Below are 14,396 nucleotides of genomic sequence, written 5' to 3'. Positions count from 1 at the left end.
GCTTTTGCAACTAAAAAGGCTTAAATTGGAGCCCTGAAGACAAAATCTCAACACATGCCATGCAAGGAACTAGCACGCGTTTCTTTGGGAAAGCACCTTTCTTGGCCACAGTGTCTCTGCATTTGGCTTCAATGCATCAAGGACATCTTTTTAATATCAGTAGGAACTCATTTCAGCTAGTGTTTTACAGAGAAAGACTAAGTAGATTTTGCAGTCCTCGCAAAGGTCAACACCACATTAGTCCTCACCATCTGTGGCTTAATTAACTATAGCTTCCTCTGGCTGCTTAGAGGTTTTCTGATAATTTAGGACATGAATTAAATGAAAACTAGTACATAACCAACTTGAGAGTCCTGTTTACAATGTTTACACAGTATGCGCTGCACATGGGAATAAGCACTTTGTTAGCACTTTAATGGTAGAGGGACATATTTAAATTCAGAGATCAAAGTGTCGAAAGCTTGAACCTTCAGCTTGCTGTTTTTCCGTGAGTGAACATCTTCAAACCAGTTTTCATAAAATTGAGCCCCTCACACACATTCCCCCCCCCCCCCTTTTTTTTTTCTTTCTTTTTACACCAAATAATTTTTACAACTGCATGGAACTTCAGCTGCATAGAAATTAAATTTCAAAACTGCAGTCTGAAAACCAAGGAACAAGGAACAAGATAAGTCAACATCTGTCTACAGACTGCCACAACAGTCTTCTGAGAGCAGCAGCAGCAAAAAGTACTGGTTTTAAAATCTAAACTGCTGAGAATTTATACTAGTCCTCTAATGCCATGTTTTGGAAGATTATTTTCTGCCATTAAAAGAAAAAGAATACTTAAATACCTACCTTACCTGTACCCAGCCTCAAGCACATCCATGTATATTTTTACCCCTTGTTTGAAAGGTTTGTATAATTCTGTCTTTATTTTCATTCGTTGATAACTAGCCATCCTCCTTTTTTCTTCCTCCTTTTATCTTTCACTGGTTTTGTCACCTGACAGATCAGTGATCTGTAATCTCTACCAGTGTTGTTTTTAATGAAACTTCAATCTTGATGATGTCCTACCTGACATTAGAGTGAGCTGGGGAAAAAAACCTACATAAAACAAAACAGTGACATAAAATCTGGATGGGCAGAATACCAAAGATCTCAACAAGAACATCACCTATTAATTGGCAGTACCCTTCTGCTATGCTGCAAGACTTTTTTTCCAGTGGCAAAAAGATGAGTCTAACTAAAACAAAAAAATTGGCGGCAACTAACACGCCCCCAAAGGTATCACTGGCCAGGCACAGGCGCTGCCAATGCCACACAGACCACACCAAAACCCTACAGGGAAATCACCACATTTAGCTGAGACAAAAATATACAGATCTTCTGTTGCTTCACCCATCTTTCTAGACACATATGCAGGCACAAACCACTGGTAAACAGTATATTCCTTATTCCTGACAAGTGAAAGGCTACCCCAGCTGCCACGCCGCTGCAGCTGGTGGGCAGGAGGTCAGAGAGGCACTGATGGCTGCAGGGCTGTGCTGCTGCGCACAAGCCAGCAGAGAATCGTCTTTCCAGCGGGGACCGCTCCAGGGGGAACACATCGACCTGACCCACTGCCTGCCCTTGCAACTAGGGCAACCTCCCTCCCGCTCCAGGCTTCTCATGAAAGGCAACACCAGCCAGAAACACCAAGGATACGGAAAGCTAGAGAGTTTTTTGGGGAGATCATAACTTCCCAGTTTACCTTAAACGGCTTTGTCTGAGCTGAGAGAAGAGGCTTAGGCTTACCAGGCGACGCTAGCGCTTTCCATGTAAACCCAACCCACACTTGACCTATTTTCTGCTGTTCTGAGCGCACAGTCACAATTTACCTCATTCAAACCCGGCAGCTGCTGGGCTACATCTGAACCAGTTAAGTCAAGCTTGAAGGCACAACCCTCACCCCTACCAGCGAGAAAGTCGAGCTGAGGTCAGCCCTGCTCGCACGTGCACAGATGCACACCTGTGCACACCGCATGAGGGAAGGCAGGGATGGCAGGGACGCCCAGCCGACGTGCAGAGAGGCCAGGCGAGAGAGCAGGGATAACTAACTCCTTCCCAACGAGGGGCTCTGAACGCACTGCTCCAACAAGGACAAATGTTCATAGGTATTTCAGACCACCAACATTTAAGATTATGGATTATTTTCATTGTATAACAGCAACGACTACATTTCTATAATTAGAAAATTAAACCCACAGCGGGGAAAAATGACTAAAAATTCAAAAAAAAAGTCATTCCAATTGTCAGGAAACTTAACAACCCTCAGGAAAAGCTATCACCAGGTTCTCTTTTGCTCCCCACTCTTCCCTATGCTTCATACTTCTCCCCACACACTCCTACTTCCTTCCTCATTTCCCCTGTTCAACAACCAAAGAGTTGATACTGGTTTTAAAATTTTAATTAGCAGGTTTGAGAATTAGGGGAGCAGGGCTGCACACACTTCTCCAAGTCATGATTTCAGGCTTGAAGAAGCATCATTGCACCAATTAGCTCAGTTCTAGAGAAATAACTCACCCCCCTAAGAATACCATAAATTTCTATTAAAAACACGAAAGATTATCCTATGGAAAATATATTAAAGTTAGGAACATAAACATACAGGAAAAAAATCTGACTCATAGTATTCTCCTGGATTTTAACTTACAAACACAAAAATAAACAGAGATATTTGCCTTCCTATAAGACTCCCAGTGCCTCAGGTGAAATGGGCACATGGGAAAGCTCAATTTTTACAAGTCAGTTTGTTAATTCCTCTATCTGTAGATGACAATCAAGTACAGAAAGGCAGAAGGGACAAGAGCAGCATACGGAACAAGCACGCAGCAGGGAAGCAAGCAGCCACCAACAGATAAGCAAAACCAAACCTGGGCCAGGCAGACATTGTCACAAAACAACCTAAAAACTGCTCTAGTGACTTCTACAACAGTTTTGCATTTGAAAAGAGAGATTAAAAAAAACCCGATGACCCTTATGCTCATGGGTTATGTCACCCTCTCTTTGAGCAGCTGGGACAATCTGGATCAGAAAAGCAAAATCTCCTGGAGTGCCAGACGTTCCCTTTTAACATCTGATCTAAAGACTTCCCCACACAAGTGGCTCCTACCCAACAAACCTGGTGGGCTGTCAGCTTCCATTTGAAGGACTGCAGTGCAGTGTACTTCTACTACTTACATTCTCCATGTACAAACAAAGGAAAGGTCAAGCAAATAGTAGCACTGCTCCGTATCTATCTTCTTCATTTTGATGACACAGCTGTACATTTGCTTTTGCACTGAATTACATTTCCTTCCCCTTCCTCACTGTAGGCTCCATAAATTTATCACCACTATCTCAGCAATATGCAACTTTGTCCTAATTTTGCGTTTTGTTTTATCTACTCCTAAGAAAAACAGGGAGGGAGTACTGGTCCTACCCGACTCAGCCAGTAACTCCCACGTCATGTGGTGATACTGGAACAAGCCTTTGAGTCACTTACCAAGCAACTAAATGCCACTATGGGAAAAGAAACCTCAAAGTGCAGACACGTCCCTGAAGCAAGCAATTAGCAGAGTGAAGTTGATGCTAACAAGGAGAGCAGTCAAGTGAGTAGATTGGAGAAAAAATCCTTTGTACATTGATATTAAAACTTAAACTGAGACCCAGATACCCTGTGAACAGCTTTCAGAAGGTATCTAACAACTCCCCCAAATCATTATCAGCTGAAGACCAATCGGTACAGATAGAGGTGTCTTTAAGCAAAACCAAAGTACATTCTGTTGATAATCAGTTGTCTGAACCAGTGGGCTGCTAAAAAGGCAGTCTAATGCCTCCAGAAATCAAACTAAGAAATCAGTTCTTGCTCCAAGACTGACCATTTTGGAGAAGGCGCATCTTCCTTGCATCAGGGACAGAAGTTACTTGTGCCAGCTTGAACTGGCAGAGTTGGAAAGCTGTATACCATCACCAGAGAAAATGACAAACTAGATAATTAATCTCTTATCTCATGGTAGCTACCTTCATCAAATCTTTTTATCAGTTGCATTACTCGGCAACACAGTATTCTTTGATGGGACTACTGGTAAGTAAGAGCTTACTGTATTAAAAAACAAAGGTCTCTCAATTCAAATCTGCAGAAGAAAATTAAAACACTATCCAATACGTGGCAGGCTGACGACAACTCCTAGAGTCAACACCACCTCCTAGAATCGTGCACCAGAGTACCTGGCTCCTGCAAATGACACTCTGCTCTAACCACCAACTTAGATTGCCAGCAGCCACAAAGCTACCCAGTCTGTTCTGCAAATATCCTCACTCCTATTTATCAAGTAGGAGCTCTGGGAACATACAACTTTCCAGTTCTTTTCCCACTGTAACTTGTGAGGGTTATGGGCAGAATACAAATTCTTCCCAAAAATAAAAATACCTTAACTGCTTTTTTTACGTTAAGAGAAAAGAATACATCAGACATCTTCAAAATATTCTTGAAAGCCAGCTTCAGTGGAGTTTGGTCCACTTAATTACTATTACATTGATGTTCCATTTTCAAGTGGTTTTCCAGGGTTTGTTTGAAAATGTGTTTCTTAGGATAGTGCGATGTAACACAGTTGGCCCACATGCTGATAATAAGAAAGCAATTCAGAATAAAACACATTTCTCTCACATTTTAAACAAGAACACTGTATTTGCACAGAGCTTTACACAGTTAAATTTCTGGTAGGATTTAAGGCAGCACTGCACAGAAGCAATGAATCTGGGCTAGGAAAACAATTAGCACATTTTCTTGCAGAATTTCATTCAGAAGAACAATCTCTTGTCTCAGGCATACGGTGCAGACTCTCCAACTGCCTGGCTGGGCATACAACAGTGAGCCCATCACTGTGCAAACGTGGAAATGCTGCCTCTGCTCCAAGACACCGTATCAGAAGCAATGCAGCCATCATCGTGTGCTTTTTTTCTGCAAAGAGGTCTGTTCTGACCTGCTGGAGCCATTTTAGGAATTTTCCCTATAAATAACAGAGGTCTGACCAGCTGGAGTGCATATCATATTTGGATTAACACTACAGCTCTCTGCAACTCTGGAGAAAGCAGTGGCTATGCCTTTTATGGAACAGATGAATAATGGTCTTGCAAAGAGGAAAGATTAAATTGCTAATAAGAAAACAGGCGCATTTCAGTTGTTGCCGCAATAAGCTCCCTGGGGTAAACTTAGGAAAGTCATTCAGTTTAAATTTGATACAGCGCTCATCTATTTCACAATATTTTCCATCGACAAATCTACTAGCACACACAATCAAAAAATTCCTGTTAAAACATAACTGAAGACTGAACTACACCACTTGAGGGGGGGTAGCCTGTCAAGCACCACACAAGCCAGCAAATCTTAATGCATCCTTATACTGCTTTAACCTGACTTTACCTACCACATACCAAAGTGGCATAGAGTGGTGAAAAGAAGATAGAAAAAGGGAAGAAAACATTCACATTTGGTAAACCCCTAGCACCTATGGCTGAAATAGTTTCTAAACTCTATGCTTAAAATTCACTACTAAAATCATAAAGTACAGAATAATGAGAGATGCACAGAAATTACTGTGCTTCAAACCCACTTGCTCAGCAAAAGCATACTAAAATACTACTCCCAGTAATGCTGGCAGACACACACAAGAAGAGGGGGATGCAGGGGAAAAAACAGGAATAGTTAATTTTAATTTCATTCAAAATACAGGAAATGTTTGCTAGACTGAAGCAGGGGAAAGTATTTACAAACAATGGTAGTGAATAAAAACTTTAGAACTGTATTCGTAGTACACTGTTAAAAAGAAACTAAGCTTGATCAGGAAATGCACTGTACACCAAGCCCTCTACATCAAAACAAATACTGCACTTCTTATTAGTAAAGTTTTTCCAATGTCTAAGAAAATAGTAAGATTTGTATTTGGTTTTAATTTAAAAAAAAAAAAACCAAGTTTGTATAAGACTACTTGAGTTTCTCCCCAGATGTCTGGCCTGGAAAAGGAATTCCATATGCACACCTGGAACTGCTATAGCTCTCAACCTCTACTAACTGCAGCTTGCTGAAGGCTGTGGAGCAGTTCTTATGAAGCACTAACCCCAGACTACAAATTAGTGCTTCTATTAGGTGTAATTTCAAAAATACATCTTGTAAGAAAAAGTTCCAGAGCAGCAGCTCTGAACAAAGCAATGTCATAGGAAGGAACGAAAGCAAAGAATACCACAAGCACCTCATCGAATGAGCTGTTGTGCTTATCATGTCAAGCTAAAGCTAAATTCTGGAGAGAACACATTTGAATGAAACTCAAGTTTCCCCCCTACCTGAAATGCAGGAAGATCTGCTCTTCTTCCCTCCCTAGGTAAGCACTCTCATGCAACAACAGAGAGATTTTACCCTCCTTCTCACTTCAGAGTTCCCCAAAGCACTAAGGATTCGCAGTCCCAACATACAGCAACTACTTGGGAAAGCAAGAACATGATGGTAAAGCACCATCTGGTTATAAAGTGGAACAGACTTCTCTAGGAGCTGACTTTGTGTCTAGATCACGAAAACAGTGTTGTTCAAGAATATCACATAAGAAAAAATATTTAAACTTTTTAATAACATTTCATTTGAAATCAATTAATTTTTAATAAATCAAATATGAAGATTGGAAATTTTAAGGACACAGAACCAAGGTTAAGGTGCCCCCACTCTTCCTACTGTGCAGTATTTTCCACAGGCCTTTACTGGTGAAAAAAGTAATAATTTGTGATGAAACACGGGAAGTTCCTTACCCAGAGACACTGGATGGAGTTGTAAATTCAGTAATCCCAAAACTGCTTTTGAGAAGTACTAAGATACTTCAGTGAAAGGATTTGATCTTCACCTTCGAAGAAGAAGCAAGTTTTGTTTCATCTGTTCTCAATTCTTAACTTTTAAATTGTTTACTTCAATGCTACCTCCTGGAGTAGGATTAATGAAGTCAAACAATTTAATCAACCGTGATTTTTGAAAAATCGTAGGAAGAGTAAATAAAGTTTCTCTATGACAGTGGAAGGAAACCTGTTTTCCTTTGGATCTGAGGCCTACCTCCACTATAGCAATCTCAGCTTATTCCAGGGACCTCACAACACCTTCCCCTTCCTCCTTGCGCACCTTCCCATAGCCTTCAGCAGTTGCACCTGAACTCCCTCCTACTACCTGGAGGAGCCACATGTATTTGTGGCAGCTAAACCACCCACCTGCTGACTGATGGCCTCCCTTCCACACTGCTGATTTCCCTAAGGCTTGTCAGATCTGGAAGAACTCCACTCCTGTATCAAACCTCGCTGAGAGAAATAGAAAAATTACTAAAACCCTTCATTTCGTAAGAAATCAAGGTAAAACAGAAAGGTACAATTTTATTCCGTGTATTTTGAGATTAACGACAGACAAGGTCCTCAGGGAAGCAGCTCTTTTTCAAAGGCAGGCACAAATACAGGCTTAGGAGAGACAACATACATCTGACTCTACAAAAGGAGGGTGCCAATCCCTCCTCCCTCATTCCTCTCTTTGCGAGTACTCTGATGACTCTTCTGTCCCACATGTGTAACTGGGAGCGAGGGATGGTATGAGTCATCTGACCCACTTCTAGCTGGCTACAGCCTTTTGCCTCCCCTCACATTGGATCTGCACACTTAAACATAGATGTGTCGGTAACAAGCTGTTTAGACCATCCCTCTCCACAACGCTGCCAGAGAAGCCAGCTGGACTGCTTATGGGTGGTCCAGACACCAGAGACACGGGAAAGAATAAAGACAGCTCTTAAACACAACGCTGAGAAGAGTTAAAGATGCAGAAAGTTGTGTGCATCTCTGTCGCCCATGGAAGAAACGAAAGCGGGAGGAGAGAAATGACAGCCAGGGCGGCCAGCTGGCCAGCACCAGGAGTTCCCGAGCAGCTTTTGTCAACCTCAAAGGGTGGGACCAACCCAAAAGCTCCTGCCTGCCCAGTCAGTGGAGGTACAAGTTTATGGGAAAAGCAATTTTCAGCTGCAGTAGCTATTTTTAAGCCTGAAGTTTAAAGTAAGAGAAGTCTGAAAGAGGAGTGCGTGTGTGATTATGGGGTACTTAAAATACCGACAGAAAAATATTATTTTATCCCTGTTTCAAAATGTTTGAAGAACTTTTTACGTGCACAAGTCATTACTACACAAGCCCTGCTAACACCATTGGCTTGCTCTTAAGAGCAAACAAGTCATGAAACCCAAAAGCATCCAGGCCTAAAATACCCCACGTCTGCCCATAATAAACAGAAAAGGTGGGTACTGGAGCTGCACAATGCCCTTTTCTCAACACTTACTTCATGGCATTCGAAACTTGAATTTCTAATAGATCAAGTAAGATTAATGCAGTATTGGATCCTGAATCCAAGGTACCCACTTCATGATTAGCCAGAAAGTTTATTACTTCAACAATCTTTAAGGTGTGTTAAGACATTTGACCTGTCAGCCCTCAAATGTGCAATGCACAGTTAGAAAAAGAACAAAGTACACATGCCTATCACTGTGCATGTAACACCTCCCACAGGGGATTTCTCAGTGCCCTATCTTTACATCTGCAACCTTCAGCACAGAGGTAGACAGGCAAGACCTTACCATTTTGAAACACTATGGCAACCAGTCTTGTCTTAAAAAAATAGTTGGTCTGAAGGACAATATAAGTAGGGTGGCTTAAAGAGACATTTCGCCACAGAGAAGAACTGAAGTGTGTTCTTGATTCCCTCTTGGCAGGGTTTGTTCTTTTTTTTTTTTTTTTTTTTTTTTAAACCCAACATGCAGGAGAACTTTTTGAAGGCTGTGTGCACACCCTTCCACTTCCTTCCTTCAGTGGAGAAATACCCTCTTTGCAGGAAGTGTCATGATTGTGAAGGAACTTAATTCAAGTTCTTTGCCCTGTCTCAGCTGTGCACGTTTGTTCCAGTGCTGTGTACGTTTGTTCCTGTGCTGTGTGCCCACAAATCCTTTGGAAATAAATTATCATACATACGTGAAATGTGTATTTATTTTGTGTATGGAAATACATAATCTATCACACACCCTGCTCTGCCTGATCCAGACACACAGCTGAAATACACTCATTGCTTGGGCAAAACACGAGTCTTTCTGGCTCTTTCCATAAGCGTATTTTATTATGGAAAAACATGATATAAACCACTTTTTGTTATTCTTTATTTGCTTGTCCAAAGAATAATGCAGTTGACTCCAGCTGCTTCGGCCAGTAACAGCAGAATCACACACTTCAGCCCGATAGTGCCCGTGACGGGTACTGCCAAACACCACCCAGACAAAAACACCACACTGATGAGGTCACACATACCATATGCTCAGCTTTAATGCTTCACATCCCCATCTATAGTCCTTCAAGTAAACTACAACGCTTAAATTAAGGCACAATCAGCTTTGCTCCTGCTTAACTTACTACACGTATCATAACAAATACACACATAGCTGTCACAGAATAGTACAACTATCTTATTACAGAAACTTTTCAGTTCTAATTATTTAGGTCGTGCCTGTATTTGTGTAGGCTTACTATAGTTCTGCTTAATGTATTTCAGTAACAGATATATTTGAAAGTGTGTTCATTTTCAATCTATAGCAAGAACCACTATAAAACTCAGTACATGTCAATTTTCACTTCATCACAAAATATACATGATATATTGGCAATACAAAGTAGAGAAGTATTAAGGATCTGACTGTACACATCCCATTTCAAGACTGTATTTCCTACAGACACTACCCTGACGTAGAAAATGCATGTTGTAAATTTTATTTCTATCATTTCCTGCAAGAAAAGAATTTTCATTTCATTGCTAAGCAAAGTACCATGGCAAACATTCATATCTGCTTTATCCTCAAGATCCCCTTGTTACCACCATAAAAAGAACTACATGACTAAATGGTCTGACCATCCCAGATTAATGAATGAGTCACTCCTGGTCACACACAGGTTTCACGTAGAGAATAATACTGTCTGTATCCTCTACGAAGCAACAGAGATAAAAGCCACCGGAAGCAAGTTGTAGGTTGGTGTTTAAGGCACCACACATACAGAATCCAAAGAACTTTTATGCAAAAGGGCAGGATTCAAAGCATTACACACATAAGGAAAAACAAAAAACACAGAACACATTTAGTTGTAAAGAACAACTTCGCTGACAAGTGTAATCCTTGCTATAGAAAACCTTGAGAAGAAACGGAAAAAAAAAATGGAAGACTGCTAGTATAGCACAGCTGCATACCCGACTTTTAATAATGATACTCATCTAGCTCTTACGAAGATTGCTGAATCTCTTAACAATTGAAACATGTTTATTTATGCAAACAGCAGACATGGCATGGGAATTCATGGTTCACGATTCCCCAGCCAGCCCTGCCATAGTCTCTTAAACTCTTGTTCTTGAAGAACCACTTCTGGTAACAACAGTAATTTAGTTCTTTGCCTACTCCAACTTTGTTCTTCCTGCCAAGACTAAAAGGATGCCAAGTGTGCTGTTTTCTTTGCCTTGAGCAGTTGTCACCTTTAAACTGGACAGGCACCACCTTATTCATGAATCCCTTTAGCCCAATAGTTATGTTAAACGGCACTGCGGTTTTTGATCAGAACTGATCTGAAGAGAATGCATACCAATTGCCCATCTGCTGCCCATTACTAGGTATTACACATATACACAACGATGGGAAAAATTACTCAGTAGTTAAGAACTGTATCTGAAGTGAAATGGAGTCTTCCCAACAGATTTGAACTTTTGTTTGTTTTGGCAGAAAGGTACTGGAATTTTAGGCACTAACAGCAAAATGCAATAAAAAAGTGTTTAGATCGCCATGGTCTCTAAAGACTTCATATTGAAAATGTGCAGCCATGAGAGCTTAAAACCAAAACCTAAACACAATTAGAATGACTCAAAGTTAACTCATCTCTGCAAGAATGGTTCCTCAGTTCTGTCTTCTGCTCATAAGCAGGTTAATAGTATTCCAAACCAGACAAGGGAACAAAAAGGCCCTTTTTTTCTTTTTAGAAAAGCAGATCTTCACAGAAAGTTTACCAAAGATTTATCTAGGACCTGTTTTCACGGCAAAGAAAAGGAAGGCCTTCCAGAAAAAAGGTACAAGTAAAAACTACTTTAATTAAAGTAACTGAAGGCTAGGAATGTGATTTCCAGCATTAACAAAAGATAATAAGCAAAACTAATATAAACAGTCCTCCCACTTCGGGCGTCTTTCAGGAGAGAATAGTCTCATAATGATCAAGTTAATATTTGTGTCTAACACACTGCTGGGCACATAATTCAGTTAGCACATTTTAAAAAAGTTTCTGTTCTCCTAAAGACATTACCATTCATTAAGGCTCTTATCTGTACCATTTACTCGTAAAACTTGGCATTGAAACATTGCTAGCCCCAGACATTTCTAAAGTAATTTCTAAAACTTCCTAATAACCATCCAAATAAAGAAATCTTTGCAGTACTCATCAGTGAGCTCAATGTTATTTTGTGTTTCTGCATTCAGTATCTGAGCACTGTCCAGTTTAGATGCAGATTCTTTATGCCTAGGCACTTAAATGAAATCTCCATCAGAAACCTTCTTGTAATGTTAAAACAATTTAGCCATCTCTTGTCACCGAACTACATATGACTGCTGCAGATCAGTAGCCTCCGTCTCAGGCCTCAATAGGTAGCCATTTGCTCCACGACAAGGGGGAAACAACCACGCCTCTCACAGAGAGCTGTCCTCTACAAGTCAAAAATGGACGTCAAGAGTCAAGGAGACCAAGCTTGTATCTAGAACTAATTTTTCACAAGCTACTGCTTTGTATCAGTTTTTGGTCAACATCTCTATTAAAACTGAAGTTGCTAATGCTGTTGATTACAGTATTACCTACCAAGATATTATAAAGCCAGCTGTTCATGTGACAAATTTTCAAAAGTGACACCTTCAATTTGTATGCTCTTTTCCAAATTAAGGTGCTTCTGTGTCAGTCAATACTCCTTGAAGCGAAGGACCTAAAATGCATACAGCATCACTATGTTACTGCCAGCCAGACCTGGCAAGAGGACCGTTTTACAAAAGGCAGTCCTTCTCGTATATTCAATTTGTTTTGCTCAGCTCATCTTGTAAGAAATGATCCACTGCCAAAAAGAGACTGATTACTGTTACTGGAATGAACGTTATCAGAGACATGATCTTGATAGATTTCAGGCAAAGGACAGACACTAGCACGAGTATTTGCTTTGTAAAATGAATCTGGAAGATTGCGGCTGGACTCTGAGGGTGAATTTACACTTCACAGCTCAGCTGATTTAAGAGGTCGCTGCTGCCAAGGAGGATATCCCACTCTGCGTTGCGTCATCCTGACCCCCTCCCTAGAGAAAGCCACAGCACTCGCTGCACCCTGGGCTAATCCAGCTCAGCTCACTAACATCACAAGCTTTTTTTCCTTCCTCCTCCTGTTTTTGAGGATCAAGGTTGTGCTGCTTTTAGAAGGCTGAAGACGCCAGCACAGGGTCTGATAGTGGCACCGTCCTCTGCGGCACAGCCAAGCTGTTCGAGCAGCTCGAGTCATAACATGTAACCTCACCCCGACGAGAAGCATTGAACTCGTTTGGCTTCCCCACCGCAGACATACAAAAGCACCAGCCCCTTCCACAAACTGACCCACCCTCTCTCCTTTCCCCAGGAGTCTCTCTCAGTAACTTCTTTTTTTCTAGCTCTGTATTTGGTACTGGGGGGGGGGGGGAAGTCTTTGGTGAAGCAGGAGGGAAGAAGGGGTGTCAGGACAAAATTATATAGCATTTATTCAGGGCCATCTGTTATTCCAAGTCTCAAAATACTATTTCTGTATCACCGCAGTGTACCATCCTAGCCGTAAGAAAGAATTTATGGCTACTCTAATTGCAATCAGTTCAGTACGAGTTGAGGTTCCAAATATTCTTCAATTTGTCACATAAGAGATTTTTAGACCTTTTTCTAAGGGCAGGGGGGATGACTGCTTCTCCTGTTCTTTAAATGCACACACATTAATATATTAATGTGCTTCTAATTAATGAAGGAGGCATTAAAACCAAGGACACTGGAAATCTTAGCAGGCTTAGAAACACTAGCAAGTGCTTTTTTTTTCTCTTAAAAACTGACAGTTTCTGCTTTTCATTCTCAGAAAACCAGTAAGTCAGGTATCACTGTAGTGCAAATACCTAGAAATGAACGCCTGGCTTCCAAAGGATGGATACTATCTTTTATCTGCTCCACAATTAATGGTATCGGTTAACCTTTAAAGGGGCCAGGTATTTTATTTACTTCAAGGTGGTTCAATAATATTAATTGCATAGTACTCCTTGACATGATCAGATTCACTAGAATCAGATACAGTACCCAATATAATCTTTCACAAAATGAGCAACAATCTCTGCCAATCATCAATAGGACATCATTCCTGTAACACAGAACTTGACTATAAAATGCACTTAACAATAAACACATGGATTTTAACTAAGCTCGAAGGACAGTACTTATACACTAACTAGATTTCTTACCTGATAGGGCTGAAAGGCACTATCTTCAGTTATAAAATCCAGCTGTTTGTCCACAAGGAATTCTACTGCAGTAATTGAATTGTATACACTTTTTCCAACCAAGGGCTTGAATGTCTATTGGAAAAAAAAAAAAAAAGAAAAATTAACCAATTAAAAAAAAAAGCTCAGCACATCAAACCCCCAGGACTGTATAAACACTGACGTAATTCTACCACTAAAACATGTTAAAACATAGTAGCAATTACTAATTATTCAAGAAAGGAAGATTCTGTGTTTTGCTGTTTTTCCTTTGTGCCATTGCTGGAAAACCAGCTAGAAAAGGGAACTATACCATACGTTCCTCCTTTCCCTCACTGTGCTTGAGCAAGAGTGTTTACCACAGGAGCTCAAAGTACAGGAGCACGATTATATCTTAAACATACAGCTTAGCACGCAGATCCTCTCTTTCTGCCTGCAGGACTAGCTAGCGCAGTGGTAATTACACTAAGAACGCTGAAGTGGAAACAGACTGCAGACGTGAAAACGCTCCCCCCCTTCCTGTGCTGAAATCGTTCACCTTGCCTCGAGTCAACCATCTCATTTCCCTGCCCATCTCTGCAACTGTTCTGACTCTGCTGCCTGCCACCCCCGCAGCCGCTCCTCCCTGCAGCAACCGGCTGCTCCGGCGCAACGGCTTTGGAAACGACAGCGCCCGGTCCTGGGGCTTTTACAGCGGGGCCAGGAGGTTTCCTGCTTCCTCCCACATGCTGGGGAAGCGGCGAGGGGCCATCACGGCCCCTCGCCGCTTCCCCAGCATGTGGGAGGAAGCAGGAAACCTCCT

General features: G+C 41.2%; 1 protein-coding gene across 4 annotated transcripts in view; it reads right to left on the bottom strand.

Moving 5' to 3' along the window:
* The window catches only part of JMJD1C (jumonji domain containing 1C), a 153,517-nt gene that overhangs the window by 52,017 nt on the left and 87,104 nt on the right, over positions 1-14,396 (bottom strand). For all 4 annotated transcript variants that reach the window (XR_005829634.1, XM_040606444.1, XM_040606445.1 and 1 more), the window contains one exon: positions 13,577-13,690. Coding sequence is in view for 1 of the 4 variants with exons in the window: in XM_040606444.1 (XP_040462378.1) it covers positions 13,577-13,690 (114 nt within the window). In the remaining 3 variants the exon portion in view is untranslated. The remainder of the gene's footprint in view (positions 1-13,576; positions 13,691-14,396) is intronic.

The sequence above is a fragment of the Falco naumanni genome, chromosome 9, assembly GCF_017639655.2.
Source record: "Falco naumanni isolate bFalNau1 chromosome 9, bFalNau1.pat, whole genome shotgun sequence".
Lineage (NCBI taxonomy): Eukaryota > Metazoa > Chordata > Aves > Falconiformes > Falconidae > Falco > Falco naumanni.
This window is presented reverse-complemented; position numbering and strand designations above follow the sequence as displayed.